General features: G+C 43.6%; 1 protein-coding gene across 2 annotated transcripts in view; it reads right to left on the bottom strand.

The window, feature by feature from the left end:
* TOX3 (TOX high mobility group box family member 3) overlaps positions 1-27,110 on the bottom strand; it is a 102,116-nt gene that overhangs the window by 7,454 nt on the left and 67,552 nt on the right. For both annotated transcript variants that reach the window (XM_059668064.1, XM_059668063.1), the window contains exons 2-5: positions 25,488-25,553; positions 20,187-20,438; positions 6,016-6,285; positions 1,491-1,718 (exon numbers count right to left, since the gene is read on the bottom strand). In XM_059668064.1, the coding sequence (XP_059524047.1) occupies positions 1,491-1,718; positions 6,016-6,285; positions 20,187-20,438; positions 25,488-25,553 (816 nt within the window). The remainder of the gene's footprint in view (positions 1-1,490; positions 1,719-6,015; positions 6,286-20,186; positions 20,439-25,487; positions 25,554-27,110) is intronic.

Here is a 27,110-nt window from a genome sequence, read left to right as displayed (position 1 = left end):
CATATTCCATATGATTTGGGCTTCTTTTCCTAACAATGACCTGATGGCTACGTATTAGACCAAAGCCTATCTTTCTCCCCGGAGTTGAAAAGTTGGGTGAAGCCATTAGCCAGAACCTTCAGGTTACATGTCTGGGGTAGAAAATCAGACTGCTACACACTGCAAATGCACAGGCAACTTCTGCAGTTGCACCCTCCCAACAAAACCAGCTGGTAAAAATGATATCATGATTTGTCAAGAAAGGAAAAAATCAAGGCTTTTCCACTCCCCAACCCTGAAACAATTATTCTATGTTTTTACGAATAGGGGTCTATTCTTCCAGTTAACTCCTATTAATGGTCATTGGCGTTTCCTGGCAAGGAGCCAGGGGAGGACTGACTCCCAGGGAAGCCTTTCTTTTCTGGGCTGTGTGGAGGAGTTGCAGGGAGAAGGAGGAGGGACCAGGCCCAAAGGAAGTAGCTCCCACCAGCCTGGCTAATCTCCCAATACCTCTCACACTGCCAAGCTTTCAAATGAACCTGGCATAAAATTTCAAATGCCTGGGGAAAATAATGAGACACGCAGGGACGGCTTCAAAGTTAGGAAACCCACTAGGATAGCATGCGAGTTCAGAAAGATGATCACCGAACAGGCAAGTGGGCTGCACCTTGTGGCTTTGTGGTACCCTTTTTGAACAAAGGGGGAAAACAGTCCACATTATTTAAAATGAAGAGATTAAAATCAAAAGTGTATGCTTGGAGGGTACTGCCTAGATTTCCTCCAACTCTCCTCTGAATGGGTTCAGATCACGCATCCTTATAGGAACTGAGGAATCCATATAACTGGAGCATGGGTTGTGTTCATATATTCATATATATTTATGTGTGTGTGTGTGTGTGTTTTCCATTCCATAGTTTAGAAAGGATTTTGTGGGAAGTGATCATATTAAATGAACATATTCACTCAGAAAAGATATTGCCCTGGAGGTGCAGCTCAGTGGGTTGGAGCATCATCGTCCGATGCACCAAAAGGTCCCTGGTTCGATTCCCGGTCAGGCCACATGCAAAGGTTATGGACTTGGTCTCTGGTAGGGGGTGTGCAGGAGGCAGGCAGTTGATGTTATGCAATCACAACAATGTTTCTCTCTCTCCCACTCCCTTCCTCTTTCTCTAAAAAATTAATAAAAAGTATTATTTTTAAAAAAAGATGTAAGGAGCCCTGGCTAGGTGGCTCAGTTGGTTGGAGCATCATCCTGTACACCAATAGGTTGCAGGTTTGACTCCCTCAGGGCACATACCCAGGTTGCGGGTTCGATCTCTGCTCAGGGCATGTACAGGAGGCAACTAGTTGATGTTTGCTCTCTCTCTCTCTCACCCCGCCCTCTCTAAAATCAATAAAAATTAAAAATAAAAACATCCTCAGGTGAGGATGTTTTGTTTTTTTAAATTAAAGATGTAAGGAACACCCCGGCCACATTTTAGCCCTGTGGCCACCACGGAGCTCTGTCTTACCTGCTTTTGTTCCTCTCCAAGGCTGTCCCACATGGATGCCACGATTTTTGAGACCTCTCCAAAGGTGGCGTTGGGGTTCTGGCCTTTAATGGCAGCCTGTGTGTCCCTGAAAAACAGGGCATATGCGGACACTGGCTTCTGGGGCTCGTTGGGATCTTTCTTTTTCTTTTTCTTTGGAGTCTTGGGCTTCTTGCCAGAATCTGGAGCCGCTCTTTTCTCCCCGACGGCCTGCAAAGCACGAAGAAAATTCACTGCCTGGCATGTCTTTGCAGCAAGACCTACTACTCGGGTCCGCAATTGTTCTTTTAAGGTTTTGGGAAGCATCACCCACAGATGAGCCACCAGGCAGAGCGGGGGAGGGGCAGATTTGCTTAGAGTTCACTGGACAGCAGGGATTAGCATTTAGAACTTTGATTAATGAGATCCCAAGGTATCTCCAATCTAGTTACAACATATGCTCTAAATAGCAGTTATGAGTAATGAAAAATAACCCTCCATACCAGGCAATGCGCGCTCTCTCTCTCCCTCCCTCCATCCCTGTGCACGTGCGCGCGCGCACACACACACACACACACACACACACACACACACACACTAAGGCTACACATATATGCATAAACAAAATATCTCACTTTTTCAGGGGTTTTAAAAGTAAACCTAAGTAACATTCAGGATGTCAATCCTATTCAGATATTTTAAATGAGGTCCCTTGCCATAGTCACATGCCATATGTAGGATGGGTCTGAATTGATTATTTTTTTTTTGGAGGCTGATTTTTTATTTTGTCAGAGTGTTACTTTATTAACAGGTCTCCGGAAACTCAACTAGAAATTAGCCACAACCCCTAAGATTGTACAATAAGGATAAGGTCATCTTTATTTTCTAAAACATTAACTTTCTAAAGAAGAGGAGAATGAGAAATGCACGTCAAAACTCCTTTAATGGGAGATAGAAAGGAAACTGATACCCTTCTCAGAATTAAAAAACTGTGATAGGGCAATAGTGGATCTTAAACTCATCACGGCTAAAAAGAAGATCAAGAAGATTTTTATTATATACTAGAGGCCCGGTGCATGGATTCGTGCACCGGTGGGGTCCTTCGGCCTGGCTGGCACCCTCTCGCAATCCGGGACCCCTTGGGGGATGTCAGATAGCCAGTTTCAGCCCCCTCCCCACAGGCCCCATCCAGACAGGAGAGAGCCCAATCCTATCCACTGTCCCCTGGTGGTCAGTGCACGTCATAGCGACTGGTCAACCGGTCATTCGGTCGCTTAGGCTTTTATATATATAGGTGGTAAACAAGCTTGCCCAGAATAATACTGCCACACAGGTGCTCACACAGATTCCCAATATGAGCTCCTAGAAATGATATGGATACAGCCCGGCAACCATATAAACCATGGACTTCCAGACTCCTCTGCTACCACCACCGGATTCCAAATATTCTATACTCATCAGAGATGCAGGCGAAATGATGGGTCAACCTTGTTTCATCCCCTTAGATTATCATGTGACTACACCGGGGATCATTTTGCAGCGACTTCATCAAGAATGTGGACATGTTTGACCAAAAGCTGTCTTAAAAGCCAGCCTGGGGCAAGATCAGCAGAGATAGATTCAAGCTACAAACAGGTTGGCTTTTTATGGCCTTGGGTCTTAAACCTTCATTCAGATTTGCCAAGAGTATCATTACTTTCTGGATGAGGGGCATTTGGAACTTAACCCAACTACTAAAATTCTTGGGGAGGAAACGGGGTACATAGAGTGTCTGTGAGAGCGTGGAATCCCCAAGTGTTGGGAAATCGCTAGCCTACTCCCAGGTGAACTTACTGTTGGCACTATTTGAGAGGTAACAACGTCCACCCTTTACGCAAGCACCGCACATACTTCAGATGGCGGTAAGCCATATTTCACCTTTCCCTCAAAAGGCCAGCTTGGATAACTCACACAATTAACCCAGCAAAAGTTTATAGGCCGCACAGTCTTTTTTTCTAAATTCTCAGAGTAAGTGAGACTTGTTTAGCTCTAGTTAATGAATCTGAACTTGCAGAGGAGTCAGATGCCTTTTAGACAGAACTTCAATTAAAGCCAAGTTTTCCTTCAATGAGAAAATATTACTTTAGTATATATATATTTCTAATTGAGTCAGGCTTCTGTATTCTTTTCCTAGGGAGGAGGAGGGGGCATGTAGCACTGTTTGTGCCAACAATACTCTAACCAATGGCAAGATTTAATTAATTTCCAGGGCAGCTTTTTCCAAATAAGAGGCATCCAATTTCATTCTTTGAAAAACAACATTCAAATGTTGACAATTTTTAGCATCTTTCTTGGATAAACTTGACTTGCCCTCACCGCCATTCCCTTTTAAGAACAAACGAGAAATGAAGAATCTCACCCATTTAAATAAAAGCTCAGAATGAACTCTCCTAAAGAAACTTTTTTGTAGTTGATCAAAAAGGTTGGGAAAGGTGAAGAAATAGCTTTACTCCAAAGGCATAATCAATGATAAAATTAATCTTCCTTTCCCAGCTAAATTGCTTAAAATGGAAACTGGATTTTTTCCTGGTCTTTACATAAAACATAGACGGTCGCTTAAAATGGAGCAAGCTTAGGAGTCACAGAAAAACTTCCCTGTAGACAAGACAATTTCAGCCTGGCACGGAGGTAAGTATTAACATCAGCAGAAACAGGAGTGAAGTGAAAGGTGTCCATCGGGCTTGGGTAATGACCATCTATCACTGAGCTGTGCCTTGACACCCCTTGGTTTCTTTCATCGTTATTTCTGACTTCACCTCACTGAAGTCCTTGTGTGAGCAGAGACTGTTAGAGCATTTGCCTGCCCTGAGTCCAATGGGTGTTAACAGGATGCCATCGACCAAACCCTCCCTCTTGAAATCCCTACAACAGGACTCTCCCTGCACCTTGTTCTCATCCTCTCCGTCTTCTCTAACTTCTCTTCTTCCATTTGCTACTTAAAAATAAATGAGGCTCCGGGTACTGGCCTTGACTTGCTCCGTGGACACTTGTAGGAATTCTTGATTCCTCCCATGTCTTCATGTTTATGCGCTGAGGGTCCCAAGTCTGTAGTTCCACTTCCAATGAGCTGAGTTCTAGACTCAACGATACGCGTCTCAAGTTCAACCCATCACATGCCAAACTTTCACCTTCCCCATCAGGCGGAAAAAAAATAACACGCCTGAGTTTCTGGGGTGACCCTCCCATTTACTGACATGCATGGTGGCTCTTAAACTAAAACCCATTTTTCTCCTTCTTCCTTCAAACTCCTGTGGGTCCCCAAACCCGATGACTCTCCCTCTGCAGCGTCTCACTGGTCTGGCACCTCCAGTCCACTCCTTCCTGTGCTAACATGACACACTGCATAGAAAGCGTCTTCTCATTGGTTCCCTTTTCTCAAGTCCCGCCCTCTGTGACGCATTCTATAGATAGCCAGAGTTATCTTTCCAAAGCCTAGATTTGCTTTTACCATCCCACTATGCAAATAATTAATCAGCCCTCAACTACCCACAAGAGAAAGGCTACCACATTTGAACCGTGTCTTTCTCCAACTCCTATCTTTCCTCCTTCATCTCACACTGTTCATGATGGCCATAAATTCCAATGTGCTTCCATTACTCTGTCTACCGGGGGCTGGCCTCTCTCCTCTGCCTCACAGACTTTTATGTATCCTCTTAGACCTAATTCAAATATCAGCTCCCCAATAAAGTGATCCTCAGGCCAAGCAGAATGGATTACAATGTCAGGGCACCGGGTATATCCATTACAACGCTAATCACATCTGCAGCTCCTTTTCAACGTGGCTCTTCCTCCCCAGTGGGGAGTCCCATGGGCAGTAGCTCTTACAAATCTTTATCTCATCAGAACCAAGTAAAATGCCAAGCACACAGTAGGGGTACAACCTCTAACTCATGAATAAGGAAGGGCCTAAAAATAAGTCAATTTAATGAAACGGGACACTTTTCTAGGCATTCAGAAAAACCACACCTGCAACTAAGCTTTTACTTCAAACTATGTATAATTAAATAATACACACTTCCCAGGACAAACGCAAAGGTGTAAGACAATTAGAACGTCATGAATGATAAACACCATCCAAGGTGTAAGGTTATCAGATGGGGTGGCAGCTCAGCCATCTAACTGGATGAAACTCCCCCACGTGAACATTACATTAGAACCAAAGCATGTTTAGCATACAAGTCTACTGCGAGCCCTCCCTTTAGCATACGCAGAACATCAGGCCTACCAGAGTTAAATGAACCTGCTCAATGCCCTCAACTAGTAGGAGAGGCCAGAGCTCCCAACTTCTGGTCGAATACATGTTACACAGGAAATAAGTGAAAGAGTGGAAAAAGTAATCATCATTCATTTAAATGCCAACACAAATTCATGAAGAGAAAGAAGGTGACACCATGAATGAAGTTGAAAGACATGAGGAAGCCGGGGGGAGGCGTGGGGGGGGGGGAGTCTCAAATTCCCTGGGTGGTTCTGTACTTAGCAGTGAACTTACCCGGCTGGAGTCATCCCCGTCCTCTTCATTGATGGAGCTGGAAGGGGAGGGGGTGGCCGATTTGCTCGCTGGAGGTGAAGGAGACGTGTGGGGCAAACTGGCTCCTCCCAAGTTCAACCCCAACTGGGCACTGAGCTGAGACTGGTTGATGGTGGTGAGTTGGGCGGGAGGCATGATCCCGGAGCGGGCGGCATCCGTCATGTGGACGATGGACCTCATGATCAAGGTTGGATCCTGGCGGTACTGGGACACCTGGGTGTGGCTCTGGTCCTGGAAAGGCAACAGCAACGGAGGAAACTCCTTTAGTTTCCCCAAACGTCAGTGCACTTCTGGGGAGCAGAAGGTGGGCGAACTGGGTGAAGGGGGGCAAAGGGTACCGATTCCAGTAATAAAGCAAGGAAGGCATCAGGACGGGATGAACAGCATGTGGGGACTCTAGTTAATAGTACTGCGTCGCATCTAATGATATATGTCAATTATACCTTGAATGTATAATGTTTGCAATTCCCTAGACAGATTTAACTAGTTGTAATTTTGATGGGTCTGACTCATCCCGGGATGATGGTCTCTATTAATATATTAACTGTAAGGACTCATGCTAAAAAAGTTGAAAAGTCAAAAGCACAAAGCCCAAATTATCCAGCCGAGTCTATGTCACTATAGAGGTGTCACTGGATGACTTAAAAGAATAATTTAAAATAGACTATTAGCACAGGAGTAATAAACTTCCAACTCGTGCTTCTTTTTTTATGTACACTTTTTATTGTTGATAGTATACAGGTATCTCCACTTTACCCTCATTGACCCCCTACCCACCCCACCCCCCAGGTCTTCACCACCCTATCGCCCGTGCCCGTGGGCTGTGCATGTCAGTATAGAAGTTCTTTGGTTTATCTCTTCTCGTCCCCCAGACCCCACATGGAGGTACGTCAGTCTGCTCCATGCATCCCGGCTTCGGGTCTTATTTTGTGGGTCAATTCATTCTGTTCATTAGATTCCACAAATAAGTGAGATCATGGGATAACTGTCTTTCTCAGATTGACTTAGACCTCTTGCTTCTTGTTGAGGAAACGGATGACACGGAAAGGGGTGAAGCCGAGGTCCCCCCACTTCGGTTCACCGGTGGGCTTGCCACCCTCCTCACACACATGGCTCTGGTTCCACTGCACGTGGCCCAGTTCCGAGAGGAGAATTCCTTCTCTGTCCAGTCCTCCCAGGAACGCAGCGGGCATGTGGAGAGCGGGCTGGACAAGCACCCAGTGAACATCTGTTTGCCTGAGGGCACCCTTTCTGCAAAAACCCCTGTGGTTGGCCAGAGGGTCATTCCCATTCGGAGTTACAATGCCCCCGGCATCTGGAAGCCATTCCACGCCTTTCGGATTGGAGATCCCTTTTTCTTTTCTTTCTTCAACCTGCTTTGTTTTCTCTTGTTCCACCCGCCACGATTTCATGTACTAATGGGTGTTTAGCAGCATGTATAACAAGGAGGCACAGATCTTCAGAGTCCGCTTCTCGGAAAGTCACTGCAGTCCCTTCAGAGCCAGCCTTCTGTGTTCGGCAGCCATACGGGAGGCTGTAAGAGTGCTTGCTTTCTTTTTTTTTTTCTTTAATTCCAAAGAGTCAAAAAATGAAGACATGCTTTTCAAATGACTTACTTGAGAACCTGCCATTTAAAGTGGGCCTGTGATTTTACTGAAACCGAATTCTCTAGATGTTCAGTGACCAGAATCTAACTGTATACCCCAGCCTGGGAATGCTGAGCTGTGCCTCTTTGGAATCGTTTCTGCAGAAGCTAGCTTTGTGTTCTATACAGAAACAGATGATTGTAAATAACTAAACGGGAGCACTGGGTTTTGGAATATTAAGTCTATGGAAGGCCACTAAATAAGAAGCCACAGCTCTCAACAGGAAACTAGTAGAAGAAATGAGGTTTGCATGTATAGGCCTGGAGCAATCTTGACCCTTAACATACTGGACCAGAGACGTCTTTTTTGGGGGGCTGTCTTTTGCATTATCGGATGTTTATAGCAACGTTGGCCTCTACCTCCCTGATGCCAGCAGCAACCTCCCTCCCTCTCCCCACCAGTCATGACAATCAAAAACGTCTGTGGCCCGGCCATTGTTCAGTGGTTCAGCTTCGACCTATGAACCAGGTCACAGTTTGATTCCCTGGGCACATGCCCAGGTTCTGGGCTCGATCCCCAGTGTGGGGCATGCAGGAGGCAGCTGATCCATGATTCTGTCTCATCATTGATGTTTCTCTCTCTCTCTCCCTCTTCCTTCCTCTCTGAAATCAATTTAAAAAAAAAAAAAAAACACCCACACATATATTTTTAAATGTCTCTAAATAGTGCCCACCCAGTGTGGAGCAAAATTGCTCTTAGTCAAAACCACTGACCTAGACTGGTATCTCAGAGATAGCAAGTGAAAAAGCAAGTTGCAAAATAATTATAGAGGACAGACCCCTTTTTTGTTTAAAAAGGGGGAAAAAAGTGTACATCCAAATGTTTAACAATGGTTACATTACAAGGACTAGGACCGGAGGAAGGAGGGGAGCAGTTTAACCTTTTCCATTTACAAAAACACGAAACAAAATAAATAAACTAAAATACTTTAGTGTGAAAGATCTAAAACAAACACACACACAAAAAAGATCTACAAGTAGTTAAAATAGTCTGTAGTTCATTGCTAAGGTTGAATAGTAAAATATACAATTTTTCCTTTTCTTAATAATTTGAGTTATCAAGTTCCTGTGGAATCCCAGAGAAATGAGTCACATGTATCAGAGCAATCCCACGCTCCTCGGCCTCACTGACAATATTCCCTTCCACTGCTCTTAAAATACTGCCTTCTATTGGCGTGCGTCCCTCTGCAGACTGGTCTCACAGAGTGGATTTCACATCATCAATTTGTCCTCATTTTTTCTTAGCATTCTCCTGCACATTTAGCTATTTCTCTTAGAAATCATGAGCTGTCTGTCCACTCTTCCACATTCTGTTGAAGTTCTACCTTTGCTTGCTTACGTCACTTCCGTGCCCCAACTACTGGGAATGAAGGTATCTCATTCTTTTTTTTTTTTTTTATATATTTCTTTATTGATTTCAGAGAGAAAGGGAGGAGAGAGAGATAGAAACATCAATGATGAGAGAGAATCATTGATCGGCTGCCTCCTGCTTGCCCCGCACTGAGGATCGAGCCCGCAACCCAGGCATGTGCCCTTGGCCGGAATCGAACCCGGGACCCTTCCGGTCTGCAGGCTGACGCTTTATCCACTGAGCCAAGCCGGCCAGGGCGGTATCTCATTCTTAATTTTACTCTCCATGTCCACCTCTTAGAACGCTTTTGAAAAGTCCTTTCCGACGGATTGCCATCTAAATGTTTTCAGATATCTACAATGTCCAGAGCACATTTAAGCTAAGTAACTCCATTCTGACGGTATAATAATAAAGTAGTTTAACGGGCCTGGCATTAAACTGGGCAGTATGATGTGCACGCTCTCTCATTAAGAGAGGAGTTATTCTGCTCTCTAACCCCAATGCCTGTGAAAATCAGCACGTACCAATACTTGATGGACTCATCCCACTCCTAGAGCACTTCGGATGGATCTCAGGCCAAACAGAAGGCCAACCAGTCAGCTTTCCTGGCTTCCCCAGCCAGCACTCCCTGAGGTTCACCTGCTACATATGCCTTTCCTGTGGACCTGACTGCTTGGGAGCTGCTGCTGACCCATGGCCAGGGTTCACTGAGCCAAAAAGGAACACTGACTGGATGTTACGATGTGCCAGGGTTTGTGCCAAGCCTCACATGCATGCTCCGAGTCAACCCTCTAAAAAGCCTGCAGAATTAGGCGCTATTACACCCTTCTTAGATCATTGTGATTCTCCGGGCCACACAGCTACCCACGGACACCCACGGAGAAACTGCTCCAAGCAGTATGGTGCCTCGATGGTGGAGGCAAAGAGAGAGACGAATGGATCTGTGGGCTCTCCATGGCCACAACCTCCCTTTGACAAAAGGAACTCCATTGTCATTTGTTTTATACATTGAGATTGTCATAACATTTCACTACAAAAAAATGGGGTTCCTCTACAGCGGAGACAGAGTGAAAAATCACCCCTGAAAAATACTGGTGATGAGGCCAAGGCCTTGCCAAAACATAGAGATATCCATGTAGCTTTCAAATGCAAAAGAACAAAAAACACAAACAAACAAAAATATACGCTGGCCCTATCTTTCTTATTGCCCACAGGGCATCTAAAATATTTCCTAGTAACCTCTCAACCACATAATCGACGCATCACAATCTGCTAGTGTTTTGCACGGCCCACCGTTATCGGATAATAACATGCCATGTGTGAAGATTACAGTCTAAGACAGGGGTTCTCAACCTTCCTAATGCCGCGACCCTTTAATACAGTTCCTCATGTTGTGGGGACCCCCAATTTCATTGTTACAAATTGAACATCGTGAAAGCATAGTGATTCATCACAAAAACAATATGTAATTATATATGTGTTTTCCGATGGTCTTAGGCGACCCCTGTGAAAGGGTCGTTCGACCCCTAAAGGGGTCGCGACCCACAGGTTGAGAACCGGTGGTCTAAGAAGATTCATGGTGAAAATGCCTCTTCAGAGATCCAAGTTCCTTTAGGGCCACGGATTATTAACAGCAGCCTTGGGGAACTTGGCAATCCTTCAGAGCGCCAATCGTTTTCCTTAAAAAAGTAACCTTGCAGAGACGTTCCCTTTGATCTTAGGATTTCCAGTTAAAACGAGAAAGATGTCAGCTCAGTTTAAAGATATTTATTAAGCACCTACTATGTGCCAGGCCACAGAACCCAATATATCAATCCTCCTGTCTTTGAAAATGACCTTGTCATTCGTTTCAACATTATTCTAATTAAACGTAATTTAGAACGGACTAATAAATTTACTATGACAACGTGTAGGCAAGAATAATTCATACATACTCCTTCAAAATAGCTCACCATTTTTCCTACTTGTAATGACACGATAAGGACATGGATAACCATGGATACACATTTCTTACTCATTCTTAGGATAAAACCTAAGACATGTAATGCCTTTTTATAAATCATTACCTCTCAGTTATTAAAATTCAACCCTGAAAAAAATGACCAATGATCACGGAAAGGCAAAGCAAGTAGTGAATTATACGAGGACACCCCTCTCCTACCCAACAACAAGGGTTGAACCCTCACAGCCTTTTTCTACTCCTTTTCACAATTAGATTTTATATGTCAGGTTCATCGCATCGTTTTCTAAATTGTTCATCGTTTGGGGAAACCTCATTCTCTCTTCATGGTCTCACTCCATCCTCTGTCCCGTGATCCTATATAATAAAAGGGTAATATGCAAATTGACCCTAATGGCATTACGACTGAAACGACTGATCGCTATGATGCGCACTGACCACCAAGGGGCAGACGCTCAACGCAGGAGCTGCCCCTGGTGGCCAGTGCACTCCTACAGGGGGAGCTCTGCTCAGCCACAAGCCAGGCTGACGGCTCCTCAGCAGCACTAAGGATGCCCGACTGATGGCTTAGGCCCACTCCCCACAGAAAGTGGGCCTAAGCCATCAGTCGGACATCCCCCAAGGCCTCCTGGGGTGCCAGAGGGAGGTCTGACTGCCAGGTTAGGCCTGATCCCCCAGGGGTGCGGGCCTAAGCTGGCAGGTGGACATCCCCCGAGGAGTCCCGGACTGCAAGAGGGTGCAGGCCAGGCGGAGGGACCCCCCGAGTGCACAAATTTTCATGCACCAGGCCGCTAGTATTAGGTAAGAGTTTCTCAAGCTCCACAATATATTGACATTTTCATGTTGTCCATTGTCATTCTTTGGGAAGCGGCTTTGTTAGCACTTCTCCCCTCCCCCACCAGGCTGTGACAAACACAAACTGTCCAGACAGTTGGCAAATGTCTCCTGGCGGGTAAACTCCCCCTGGTTTGCAAACAACTTTCCTAGACAAAGGCAAGATATAAGCTTTCAGTTTGATTTTTAAACATTTAAATATTCCCCATTATCATTCTATTCTTTTTTATTATTATTATTCACTACAATGGTGCTTACTTCCATCTGGGTTGATTTTATCATTAAAAAATGTGTAAAATCTAATAGACAACTGTGTTTAATGTACGTTCCATCTCCTTTTACAAATAATGATCCAATGATAGGTTTTCATAATGGAAGATAATATCTAATTAAGAAGCAAATAACCCAAACATATTAGAGAGTGTGACTAAATACATGTTCACTGCGCTAGTTTTTTAATCAATACTTGGTGAAAAATGAAGTAATTAGACAATGATCAGTAAAAACACACACAAACAAACCTTGCATTATATTAACAAATACCAGAGACCTACAAATATGAAATTCAGGCTAGTAATTTTGTGCTCAATTACTTAGTTCTGTCTGACAGCAATTGTTAAGACTTTATTTCCAAATTAACAACAATCAATAGTTATGCAAAAATACTGTATTTTCTAACCCAAATAGACCTTGGAACAAATACAGTTATGCCAAAAGCACACCAATGATAATTACAGACCCTACATACCACAGAGTGTAACTTCATCAAAATCTCTGCTCCGAAATAGATAATTTTTACTTAATAACTACTCCCAGGGTTATAATCAAACATACCGACACAGTCTTCCTAAAAGTTAATTAATAGTTTCTTAGCAAAATGGAGATTTCAAGAGTTTATCATAAAACACTTACTCCTGTAACTCCTTTGTTTTACCAAGAAGTCAGCTCCTAAATTATTTTATTCAGTCCTAAATTAAAATTTTAAAGAGGATTTCCATTATTACAGCTGTTTCTACCTGAAACCCCTGCCCCTCCAGTTTAATTTAGTAGTCAAGGTAGGCTCCTGAAACAAATGAAATATTCTCTCATCACCCCTTCACTCATTCATATATTCAACAAATAGAATATTTATTGTGAGTCCAACAACAGTGTATTCCGACCCAGGCAATCTTCCAGGCCTGAGGATGGACAGCAGCAAATGAGACAGGTAAGGGACAGGACAGGCAAGAGAGACCATTTCAAAGGGTGGCAAGTGCTGTGAGCAAAAGAAAATGGGGCAAAGGTATGGAGAGTAACCCTCATCCCTGAAGAACTGTCGGAGCCACCAGGCCAGGTTCCCTCGGGAATCTGCGTGACGGAAAGCAGTGCGTCTACTGTCCCTGAACCAGCAGGGAGTACTGGCGATATTATAGGACTAGAGGCCCGGTGCACGAAATTCATGCACGGGTAGGTCCCTAGGCCCGGTCAGCAATCAGGGCCGATCAGGTTCCCTGCCTTCCCGCCTCCCCTTCTCCCTGTCTCCTCCTTCCCTCACCACCAGTACGCTGCCACTGGATGGTTCACAGTTCCCCTCGCCTCCCCACCTCCTTCTTCCCTTGCTCCCTCAGCACCCCGCCGCTGCTGGTCACCATGTTCTGTGCCACCCCCTGGTGGTCAGTGCACATCATAGCAAGCAATCAAACTCCCGTTCTTCCGGTTGAACTCCTGAGGGGACACTTTGCATATTATATTAGTCTTTTATATAGCCAGAGAGTAGATAACTATAGATTATCTATGTTACGAACAAGGTCCAGGGAAATGAATCACTTCCCAGTAACACTTTTCCTTGCATGTTATACACCGAGCACAAATGATCACACTTCACAACATCTAATTGGGTTTAGAAGTTCGGAGCGCACTCCTCTTTTAATAGATGGACCTAATGTAACTCAACTTAAAGACAACACTTGTATGTTCAGGGTTAGTAAGTATTTCTAGGCTGAGAATCAAGAATATCATATTTCTCCATGTATAGACGCTATTTTTTTCTAAAATCATTAGACTGACCATTGAGGGGCCTCTTATACACAGAAATCAGCCAAGGAGGGAGCCACGCGGGTGCGTAGCTGCCCATACCTGGTCAAACAGGCTTCCTCCAATCACAAGCCTTATTGTTACTGATGTCAGCTGATGCCATAATTGGAGGTGGAGAGAGCACAGATGCAACAGGGACCGTAGCATTTTGAGCCCATAAAGATGTCAAAAAGTAAAAAGATAAATACTGGTAAGCGATGGTCTTACTCTGCAAAATTCAAAACTGAATGCAATCAGCTCTGCAAAAGATCATCCACATAGAGCTGCAGAGAGACAATTTGGACCTCCTCCCACTGAGTGTATGATGAGACCGTGGAGAAAACAGGAAGAACAACTCCTTAAGGTGCCAAAAAAAAAAAGAAGGCCTTAAGAGGAAAAACAGCAAAATGCTTAAAATATTGATTTCTTAATTTTGGATTAGAAAAGTGGGGGACGTCATATACATGGGGGCGTCTTATATACGGAAAAAACACGGTATTTATTTTAAGCTATGTGTGGTAGGAGGTTATTTGCTCTACAAAGAAAGAAGAAAGGCCCTGGTCGGTGTGGCTCAGTTGGTTGAGTATTGTCCTGTACACCGAAAGGTCTGTGCTCCAAAAGGTCTCGAGTTGGATTCCCGGTCGGGACACATATCCAGGCTGCGGGTTCAGTCCCCAATAGGGGTGCGTATGGGAGGCAACCGATGGGTGTTTCTTTCTTACATCGATGTTTCTCTCTCTCTTTCCCTCTCCCTTCCTCTCTCTCTAAAATCAATAAAAACATACTTTTTTAAAAAAAATAAAAAGAAAGAAGAACGGTAGCTTGTAAAAATGTCTGTGGCCTTGTCAAGGTACAGTAACAGTTGCATTCAAGTTGACTTTTGATGATAAGCATCTTGAAATCAGGAAACAGACTGTGAATTTTTGTAGTACATGGAAGAGACACTGGTGGGTGATCAAGGAAACAATTTTTTTTAATTTATTTTATTCATTTTTTTACAGAGCAGAAGGAAGAAAGAGAGAGAGTTAGAAACATCAATGAGAGAGAAACATCGATTAGCTGCCTCCTGCACACCTCCCACTGGGGATGTGCCCGCAACCAAGGTACAGGCCCTTGACTGGAATCGAACCTGAGACCTTTCAGTCCACAGGCCGACGCTCTATCCACTGAGCCAAACCAGTTAGGGCAAGGAAACACTTTTATAAATAGTATAATCAGTCTCCAATTATTACAAACAATGGATAGCACTCAGTAGGTGCTCAGCAAATATTTTCTGGAAGTTGATACAGCTTTTCAATTTTATAATTTAGACTTTGAACAGTTGGGTCCTAGTCCATTCAAACTGCATTGCTCACGTAAGTCATGCGTTTGCTACTGTTAACTTACAGTAAAAATACTTCGACCACGACTTGACCAAAAATAAACGTTACTGAAACGATCATTCCATTTGTTTGAGAAATTGTTGGTTGTCCCCCCGCACCCCCATGGCTCAGTAATCACCCTGTGGAATTTCGTTCTGCAGACTCTATTGACGATGGCAACGCACATGTTCATAACAATCATCAGGGCTTGTTTTAATAGAACGTTCCACGCATTAAACACATTAATGACCCATGAAATAACTGTGTTATCTGTAACACATTAAGCAACATTGCTAAAACAAGGTATTAATTGAAAGTCTGCTATTTCTCTTCAAGGGAGAGTTTTCAGAGTCTAGAAATGGCACGCCAGAAATGAAACACAACATAATTCGACTTCAAAATCAGAGCCTTATACCAAACGACTGTCTGAAACGTAAAAATATCTAACATAAGCCTGATCATTTCAGATGTCTTACTTGGGTATATTTCCATTTTCTTCTGGTCGTCAAAAATGACATCTGTTTAGATTATGACTTAAGTGTCTTATGAATATTTTAAAAGCTTATCATTTTCTTCTCTGCATGCTCATCTCCTACAGGACTTTTCTCTCTCTTTCTTTCCTTAACAGACACAAAGCGACCATACTCAAATATACCCCCCCTTCACTTCCATCTTTTTCAATTTTCTAATACTATGTTTGATATTACAAGGGCACCCGTGTGGCATTTTTCTATAAACATGTGCTACCACAATTAAATCCAGAGCCCATGCCCAACAGAAAATGTCAGTCCTCCAAACAGGAACTATAATGCATGAAGAAAACGCCCGGGAATTATCAGTGTGTTTTATAAATTCTCTTTGGGGGCGGGGCCTACAAAACATCAGACAAGAGACAATTATTTTACTGTCTGTTCCTTGGCTATCAAAGGGAATTTTGAAATTCATCAAAGCTAACCTTCTGTTATGTACAACAGGCTAAGCTGAAAAGAATGTTAACAAGTTCAATTTTCATTCAATCAGCACTCCTGCTCTCTGAAATGTTTCATTGCAGGAAAGAAATAAAAATAATCTATATGGTAATTATGAGGATGAATCCCCCAGTAACTTTCAGCTACATGAAAGGTCAGTTCTATTCAAGATATTTTATCAGTTCCCTGCACATACTCCTGTCCTGTCATTTTAAATCTGAACAGCATTTTATTTTCCCATTTACAGCTACCTGCAGAATTAAGTACTTAAGCCAAATAAGGGAAAGGGGAGAGAAAAAAAAGAATGTTGAATGCTGGCAAAGGCTATAATAGCATAGAGATAAATCGTTCAGCGGCTCTCTCTCAAGCCTCTAGGGCTGAGGATTTTTCTTCTCCTGGTGCACTGTGGGTATTCAAAACTTGTTCAACATGATTTCATTTCATTTCAGGCACTGCCTGAGAAAACTAAATTACAGAATCAATCATACAGAAGGTCAGAGTGAGACTTCATTACAAGTATTGCATGCTTGCATGAATATCTTTCATTTATGACTGACCCAATATGTCACAATAGCTGTCTAGTAAAAATAATCCACTTTCTGAAATTGATGTACTACTGATGTCGATGCTACTCGGCAGGCCGGCAGATTATAGAGAGGTGTTAAAAAAAAAACCCACAAAAGCCCTCCGGCGTGCTGCTTGTAGATTTTGCAGATTGCAATCTTTTGCAGATTAAAATAATTTCCAGATGATCATCTGAACTGGCAATAATGCGTAGAGGTAAGGAATTTTTTTTTTCTTTTTAACCAAAATGTACTGTTGATTTCTACTCGTCAGCCGCACGCTGCTTTGGAATACACGTACCCACCGCAAGCAAATTGAGGTTTTTCTTTGAAGTCACACATGCACCGGCTTTCCATTTTTTCCACAATTTGCTTTGGAATATGGGAGCATCGTTTGCATGTTCCGAAATGCGAATGCTGATTATTAGACTCATGGATTGTTTGTTTTTAAGTTTTGTCCTTTTTTATTTATTTTGAATTGGTATTGAATTTATTGGGGTGGCATTGGTGAATACAATTACATGGGTTTCAGGTGTACAATTCTATAATGCATCCTCTGCAAACTGTACTGTGTGTTCCTCACCCCAAGTCTCCTGCCATGACCTTTTATCCCCCCTGTTCCCTCTTCTACCTCCCTCGACTCCCCCCCATCCCCGCTGGTAATCCCCAAACTGTTGTCTGGTCTATGAGGTTTGTTGTGTATGTTGTGTTTGATTTTTGTGGGGTCTTGTGTGGTTTTTTTGCTTAATGCCCTCACCTTCTCCACCCAGCCTCCAACCCCTCTCCTCTCTGCCAGCTGTCCGCCTGTTCTCTGTATCTCTGAGTCTGCTTCCTTGGAGTCATTCTCCTCGCCCCCTCTTGCTCCTGCTCTCTGTTTGAAAATGTAACGGCAGACATTCCAGGAAGACAAACCTGTTGTGTTTGTTGCCAACAAAAGCGCAGCCGATCCGTCACGTGACAAACCGTCACTCTCTTGAAAGGAAAACCAATGGTTTCCTGAAGGAAAGCTGGTGTCATGCAACATCAAGAAGCGGGCTTTGCCTCCTGCAGGATGGTCTTCCCTCACCCCCGCCATCCTCAACAGGCAGCCTCTTCATGGGGACACTGACACGTCTGCGTGCACCAGGTATGAACTATCCATGCACCCAGGGACGCCGCATGCGTGATGGAGACGGTATGACATGCCATTTTCCCGGTGACCTTCCGGGGGGAAATCTCGCAGGAGCTGCCGCAGACCATGATGGTGTCACCGGCCCACTGGGTGCCCGGAGGGAGACGGCGAACCTTGACACAACCTATTTTTCGCCATGTCTCCGGCGATTCCAGACCCGAGTTTATAGGTGAGCACGCCAAGCCATACATAGGACAAAGCCAACGACACGTTGTATTCATCATCATTTTGTCTGGGTACATTTTTTTCCACCACCACCACCCCCTCCCCCAAGATTTGTGATGTAAAGCGCCATGACATTTCTTCAAGGTGAAATTCTCCCCGACTTTTCGACAAGATGAGTTTGTTTCCAGCCCAAATAAATACCACCGGGCTGCAGCAAAAACTTCAGACAGGCGCCGGCGAATGGGATGAGGTCCGTGTAAACGCCACGACAGCAGCCCGCCCTCGGCTAATGTACTTATCCTTTTCAAAATCAATGGCATAATTCAGCTGCGTCGGTGATTAGCAATACATCACGAAAGCAGCATTAAAAATTGAGTCCCCTCTCCCGACGCCAGCCCGCAAAAGCACTGCTCTCGAAGTGGATGCGAGTATCATAATTATTTTATGATTCCATCTTTAGTTCTTCCCCATACGGCAAATGCGATTGGCCATGAAATGAAATTTCATAGTCAAAATGCCTCCTTTACACTTTTTTTTATAGCGGCAATAACAGCCTTGTGGCTTTAAGGGAAGGTAATTCATCAGACGTTTCACGTAAAGGCAGATTCTTCGATTATTAATAATCAATATTTACCAATTTCATAGAGTACACATGGTAGCACGCACTATAGGGTCTTTTATGTATTTCCGCGACTTGACTGAGCCTCGCTGAGCATCTATGAATAATGGGGAGCCCTGGCTAACTCCCTTGGGGACCAAGAACCCTCTTTATTACTTCCCAGGCTCAACATGGCAAGCCTGACTGTGGAGGAAGAGACATCCGGGACCCTCTTCCTGGGTCAAAGGGACATAAATGTCAGGAAGTCCACAGGAAACAATTCTTTGCGATGGCGGGGAATGTTTATGAATAGTTAATGACCCTTTCCAGACTGTTGGCTAGGTTCTTTTCCGACAAAAAAAAAAAAAAAGTAAAAATTAAGAAAAAAAACACCCTGATGTTCAGCTGAAGCACAAAAGATCACAGGCAAAGAAAATTATGCGGCCGCAATCCTATTTGGGAAAGTAATCTTATATTTCCGAGAGCACGCTGATTCTCCGCACCCTAATCCACTCCGTATTTTGCAATTGTTTGTTGTTATCTGGGGAATTAACCAGGAACCCGGTAAACATCACCGGCCAGGGTCCTGGCGTGCAGAGAAATATGTCAACAGGCACGAGGATCTGTGTCTTTGTTATACCAACACATCTGTTTCATTTTATCAGGGTTTTTAAAAAAAGGCCTTCTAAACGATTCATCTTGTTTTAAAATGCCTGCTTAGTACCTCACCTAGACAGACACAAATGCTTTATATCCTATGGTGAAGAAAAAAAAAATCTAAATCCCAGCAGAAGAGTTTAAAATACTTAAGGAGATTTTCCTCTGGCGATTGCCGACTCTAATTGCTCACTAAGAAAAATAGAACCAAAGCGATTGCATTAGCAATCTCGGCTCTCTGGAGTGCCTTATGCCACGTTTATGACAATAAATAACACAATTAGGTATATTTCCCACAATAACCGAATCTATAATTTCCTCTGCTGGTTAGAAGCGATGATTCTTTTCCCCTTTCTCTGTATCTCGGTTGGATATTTCGTTTGAGGGAGGAGCAGACCGCGTATCATAAACGTGGTGTGATAAACCCACCAAACGCAAAAGGCCTGGGCACTTGGTAAGGGCTACCATTTCTCAACTCTCGCCTGGGCAACCTTGCAACTCAAGCCCATCTCTCTGCTAAACCCAAGGCCGGGGAAGATGGCCTGCTTCCAAATCCACGAACCTGACTTTTAAAACATCCTTTCATATCAGAAAGATCTCGTGGGAACGCCCGCTTTCCTCTGTGACGATCAACCAACCCCGTGCCCTCTTGCCAATACCAGAGATTGATCTGGTTTCGGTGTTCACATGGCCGAAGGAGAAACAATCCACGCGTCCCCCCAGAAGACAGAACATGGATCTCAGAGCTTTGCCAGGAAAAGCACAGAGGATTAAAAAAAACGTCCAAGCAATCAGCTTGCCGCCTACCATGTGCGACCCACTGCTGTGGAGCACGCCGTCTTGTTCCACGAGATTTCTTGAGATGGTGATGGACGGAAGATCCAGGCTCTGAGGGGGGAACTGGGGTGTGAATTCGCTGCCCTGGGAGGGCAAGGCGTCGCTGAGGCCTTGAAAGGGCAGGAGCACATCAGGGATGCCCAGGGCGGGGTCCGACTCTGGGGGAGGCGTGATTGGGGGGATCTCAAACTCCTCATCTCCAAGACTTGGTGTGTGGAATGTCTGCAAAACAAAAGGAAACAAGACACAGATATTTTCACACTCTGTTCTTATATCTTTATTTCTCCCTGGAGAGAAGCAGCAAGGTTTTTGCATGAAAACAACTCCACAGCGAGGCCAAATATTTATTTCTCCGATGGAAACATCTTAAGCACAGATTTCCACATAGAAAGTTTTGCTGATCATTCTGATTAAAGATTTAAGTCTCATTATCATATGGTTTTAATGGAGTATCCGTATTAACAGTTTTTTAATGCGTACTTAATTAGCAGCATCTGTCTTTGTTGTTAGTTGGAGCAGCAGCGACATTAGGTTTGGCTATATAACAAATTGCCACTTTATTGATATGTTAGTGAAACAGCTCAAACCGCTCCCATTACACACATGCTTCGTAAAACGCTGACGATTTTGTGGTACACACACACACACACACACACACACACACACACACACACCACATGAATCCAGCAGCGAACATTACACATACTTACTCCCTGTCACAACATATCAAACAAGTCATATTAAATCTGTGGTCTGCTTTTTCAACTTCCTTATTGATATATTCCCAAGGGCAAAAACAAACAAACAAAAAACACACACACAAAAAATGCTTCTATGGAAATTGTTACTGTTTTGTCCTACAACGTTTTACATTGAGGACTTTCTTCAGATCATCTCTTAAAATGTCCCAGTGCTTTCATTTAAACAATATGAAGAGTTACTTCCTTTGCTCTGAAGACTTTGATAGGTATTTATCAGAACATTTTCTGCCAGCCTTCTACTTTTAAAAACCATCTATAGAATGAACATAGCGATATATGGATTAGAGATATACTATTTCCATTGGGGTTGCTCACTGAGGTGAGTGTTAGTTCTCAAGACCTAAGAGTAAATACTGCACTGCTTTCTTCCATGCTACTTAGATTCTTAAAGATGGTGTTATAAACTACGGCCTTTTGATGTAATTCAGGACGAACCACCTTTCTTAAACTTGACCTTGGATTGGGGGTAAGGAGGGTGGTCCAGGTTAGAAGGTTATTTTGGCTAGAGTGTGAAGAGGTTGTGTGGCCACTCAGATTTTTTTTTTAATCCTCAGCTCAGAGGGTCCAATTTACAGTCTATTTATTATTAATAACATTTTTGAAGAGTGAACTGATGCAAGATCGTTTGAATTTGCCTTAATTGGTTAAGAGAACTCATTTCGAGCTGAAAATCACCATTATTCAAACTAGGAATTCATAATATAATTTAACAGCCACTTGAGAGAAAATAGAAACAAAATGAAGGGGGTGGGCGGGGGGGAGCACCACGTCCCTTGCATACAGAACTGGTCAACTGTGGTTTTTAATCTCACCAGAAACAAATAGGTCACAAGACAAGGGAGTTGCATGGCAGACCATCGCACATCTCGAGGTCCTCTGTAGATTCAATAGACGAAAAACTTTATTGCACAGTAACACATTTGAAAGCTAGGATGAGACTATTAGATTTTCTGACATATTTGTTCGAATAATGACCCCGCAAAGAGGTTGACTGCTTACGCTGGTACTGAGTTCTCAAACACAAAGGGATGTGCTGGCCGCGAATGTGGTTGGCTGATGAATGCCGCCCTATGGCTGCCTTTGCTGTTATTTTGGCACTAATGTGGTGCAGTAACAGATGCAACTGTAATTTGTGACTCATTTGCTACCCCATTACTGCTTAATGAAATCTAACATATCACATTAACAATACGGATAAACACTCATTCTTGATATGTGGCATTTGGCTGTTTTCATTACCACTGTAATTAACGCTTGAAATATTATTTCAATAAATATTTGAAGTGCTTTAAACATGGTCAGGGTAATCATGACACAGACAGAAAACGCGCAGCCAATGTGTGAATTTCACACTCAGGGCATCCTGGTCCCCACGGGGTTAGCTCTGGGGGTTGCTTGGGGGCACAGTTTGGACTTGACTGCACCAAACCTAAAGGCTTCCTGAATTAGTCTGCGCTCACTAAAATGTAAAAAACAACAACAAAAACAAATACATTTACTCTTAATGTAGTGATGGGGAAATGAGGCACAGGCTATAATGCAGTGTGTTAACATTTACTCGGGCTTTATTTTTTTGTTCCAAAAAAAAAAAGGAAGATGTTCTGGGAAATCATTACGTAAGATTGCCTCCTAAACTCTAACATAAGCACATCTTACGCTAGGCAGTCAAAATTAAGGAGGTTTTCATTTTTATTTTTGCTAAGGAATATGAGATGTCATATATACTAGTATATATATAATGTCATCACAGTATAATTTTACACAAGACAAGATAATTTTTAGGTAGAATGTAGTATACTACTTACTATATCATAAACCTGATAAAACCATACAATAAAATTATATTACAGTGCACAACCAAGAAAATGCTAGAATCTTCCACCACTTTCAAAGAGAGGTAATGCATTAAATACAGTGGTGAGCATTCCTTAGAGAAAAACATAACAAAAATTGGTTATCTGAGATTATAAAAGTAACCATGTACCACACACACACACACACACACACACACAAAGTTACTGACTTTTAGACAAACTCTGCCTTCTGCCTGAGATCAGATTAATCATATCGGAGTTTCGATGATGACTTCTTAAGAGATATTGACTTTTCAGTGTTTACCTTGAACATGTTTAAGGAGTGCGTACATGGTTAAATACCATCTGTACTGAAATGCTCAAAACATTTGTTCCTTTTGATAAAAATGCAAATCTAGAGAACTGTTGTATCAACACATAACAGCCGATGTCTGACACGGTGAATTATCACAGCTGGAATTAAATTGTCTCCGCGCAGCTGCTGCCAGTGGCGCTTTCATCAATGTTTGATTCAAATGGACGGGAAAAAAATCCTACAGAATGAAGCTTCGTGTTGTCCGTACAGATGGGGCTTGTGTTCATTATCACAAACAACCCGGCAGCCAGTGCCAAACGCTGTTCCCTCATCGGGGCTGTCTTCTGGGCGAGAGAGAGGATGGTCACCCTAAAAAGGGACTCGTCTACAATCACCCTTAAATCTGGGTTTCCCGTGTTTTTCCCCCCTAATCATTTCTCCAGGTTCACTTCTTTCATGCCAGGTGCTTCCCTGGATCAAGATTCCTGGAGAAGCCATTATGCTTTGCATCCTCCGGGGGGGAAGCGGTGAAGCTCATTCCGTTTCCTATATTTGAATATATTTGGAAGATGAAGATTTTTTATTGCAGAACTGCCAAGTGGCTCCATTTGGACCAATTTCACTGTTTTAGCTCATTTACATGAGCTAAGATCTGGAAATCGCCCAAGTGCCCATCAGTAGACGAGTGGATAAAAAGCTGTGGTACATTTACACCGTGGAATACTATGCAGCTATGAAAAAGAAGGATCTCTCACCCTTTGAGGCAGCATGGAGGGACCTGGAGAATATGATGCTAAGCGAAATAAGCCAGTCAGAGAAAGACAAATATCACATGATCCCACTCACATGTGGAATCTAATGAAGAAAATAAACTGATACACAAAATAGATCCAGAGACATAGAAGCATGGGACAGGCTGTGAAATCTCAGAGGGAAGGGGGGCGGGGGGCTGGCTGGCTGGGTGGGAAGAAATCAACCAAAGAACTTGTGTGCATATATGCATCACCCATGGACTCACACAATGGGGTGGTAAGGCCTGAGCTGGGGGTGGGGGTGGGGGCAGGCTAGAAGGGGTCAATGGCGGGGGGGGAAAGGAGGGCATACATAATACTTTCAACGATAAAGATGTAACTAAAACAAATAAAATAAAATCTCAAATCTCACTGCCTACCATTTTTAGGAAACTATTTCCTTGACCTAATCAAGATAGAAGTTTTTCTGGAGGGCAGACCAATGGGACCAGACAGCAGCCCTAAGTCAGTAAGACAGCGATTCGATAACAACAGCAACAAGAAGGTGTGTGTTCCATTTGCACTAGTAAACCCTTACGCAAACCCACAGTCCGTGTGCTGCTGCCTGTACATTCCATCCTTCAGCTTTCCTGGCTTTGGCCAAGTCTGGAGCTTGCCCATCCATTCATTCATTCATACCATCAATATTTATTGAGCGCCTACTATGCGCCAGGCACTGTGCTAGGCGGTGGGGATCTGACAAAAAACCAACACACTCATTTCACATCCCTCCCACCGAAGACCCAAGAAACAACCACACTGTCTGCCACATCCTTTCCCAGAATGTGGCAACTTAATGAAGTCATCCTCAGAGCTGTGTGAAGTTGAAATACTTTCATTTTAAACATGTTTTTCATTGATTTTTAGAGGAAGAGGAAGGGAGAGGGATAGAGAGGGAGAAACATCATGAGAGAGAAACATTGATCAGCTGCCTCCTGCACGCCCCCTACTGGAGATCGAGCCCTCAACCCCAGGCATGTGCCCTGACCGGGAATCGAACCAGCAACCTCTTGGCTCATAGGTCGACGCTCAACCACTGAACCACACCAGCCAGGTTAACATATTGTCTATCAAAAGTCACTTCCATCCTAGTTTCCAAAATAACCACTTATCTGCTTAGGTATCAACACAGGGTGCACAGCTAGCTTTCATATCCTTCCTCACATATCTCCTTTGGTCTGCCTCTGTATTTCTTTTCAGTGGATAGAGCATCGGCCTGTGGACTGAAGGGTCCCGGGTTCGATTCCGGTCAAGGGCATGTACCTGGGTTGTGGGCACTTCCCCGGTGGGGGATGTGCAGGGAGCAGCTGATCGATGTTTCTCTCTATCTCTCTCTCTTCCTCTCTGTAGAAAATCAATAAAATATATTTTAAAAAAAAGAAAGAGATGTGTGTGCGTGGCGCACATTCTCAACAGCCTTGGACGAGTGAGAGAGACCTGTCAGGCTATTTTCTTCTCCGATAGGGTTTTCTCATTTCTCCTCCTACGCCGTTGCCTCGTGCCACATGAGAGAGAGATAAATTCGCTATTTCACTTTCCCCTTCCAGCCTCGTAAATGACCCAAATGGCACACACACACGGTGGACAGACACACGAAGGCAGACACCTACCTCACTGGCCGCAAAGAAAGCGTTGCTTGCCTCGGCCATCGTCATGTGGTTACTGTTATTCCCAAACTGGAAGAGAGCAGATTGTCTGAGGTTAGTACGCAGCCTGACAGCGGACGGACGCTGGTGGTGCCCTAATGCTGGGCGGGATTTGGGAAGAATACGATGCTGGGTTCGGAGAGGACAGAGGGGGTTTCCTCGGGGCGAAGGGGAACCGGGTGGTACCCTGGCAGCTGGCTCACGCGGGAAAATAAAGCACAGAGTTCCTCGAACTTGACCATCCCCAGAAAAGAGCGTTGTTTCTCATTGAGACTCATCGCAAAGGGAGGCCATCACACACCTCCCCCCACCGGCCAGGGCCTTTGTCACAGGTTAGAACAGCCGTGGGCAAACTACGGCCCGAGGGCCGGATCCTGCCCGTTTGAAATGAATAAAACTAAAAAAAAAAAAAAAAAAAAAAAAAAGACCGTACCCTTTTATGTAATGATGTTTACTTTGAATTTATATTAGTTCACACAAACATTCCATCCATGCTTTTGTTCCAGCCCTCCGGTCCAGTTTAAGAACCCATTGTGGGTTCTTAAAATTCAACTCAAAAAGTTTGCCCACCCCTGGGTTAGAAGGCAGAGAGTGTCTCCCCCCCAAAAAAAACACCTTGACACATGTTTAAAACACGTGGGGATTTCACAGCTTCACTTTTCCAGAACAGATGTCACAAGTGTGGGTAGGCTTAGATGTGAATTAAAAGAATCCAATTCCCAGGACTCAAAATTCTATTTTCTAGCGAATGGGGTGTGGTGTGAATATCAATAAATAATCAGACCAAAGACTTTTTTATTTTTTTTAAATCTCCAGGGTTTCAAGTCCTATCTCCAGCCATCGGAGCTGTTGAAAAGGGTGATATTTAATCTCTCAATGTAACATTAAGTGCAAAGAGGTTTAAAAAATAAGCGGGATCCCATGAACACAGCAATTTTTCTTTAATTCCCTCACACAATGGCCCATTCAGACCATCACAAATAAGACGGTATCCGCATTTCAGACGTAAGCTCTTTACTTCTCCAGACCTGTTATCAAAATGTAAAAAAGTTGGATTTGGGCAGAAATGGGTTTTTGGGTCCGGATGGTGGAAGCGGGGCGTCTGGTGGCCTTAAACATCCTGTTACCGGCCTGGCGAGGTGGAAAGAGCCTGTGGGCATGATTCGCCGCCGTTATATTATTTTCGTGATTTTTAAATGGTGAAAGGATGCCCTCCTTTTTACAAAGTGTATGATTTCCTTCCCTTCATGCATTAAATAACACGGAGGTTTGGTCTCCAAAGGGTGAAATGTGTATATCCCTTCCATTCTCTGAAGCAGTGGTTCTCAACCTTCCTATTGGCGCGACCCTTTAATACAGTTCCTCATGTTGTGGTAACCCCCAACCATAAAATTATTTTAATTGCTACTTCATCACTGTAATGTTGCTACTGTTATGAATCGTCATGTAAATATCTGATATGCAGGATGTATTTTCATGGCTACAAATTGAACATAAGTAAAGCATAGTGATTAATCACCAAAACAATATGTAATTATATATGTGTTTTCCGATGGTCTTAGGCGACCCCTGTGAAAGGGTCATTCG

Source organism: Myotis daubentonii, chromosome 15, assembly GCF_963259705.1.
Source record: "Myotis daubentonii chromosome 15, mMyoDau2.1, whole genome shotgun sequence".
In the NCBI taxonomy this organism is placed as follows: Eukaryota; Metazoa; Chordata; class Mammalia; order Chiroptera; family Vespertilionidae; genus Myotis; species Myotis daubentonii.
The sequence above is the reverse complement of the archived record's forward strand: the minus strand, read 5'-3'. Positions and strand labels throughout refer to the sequence as shown.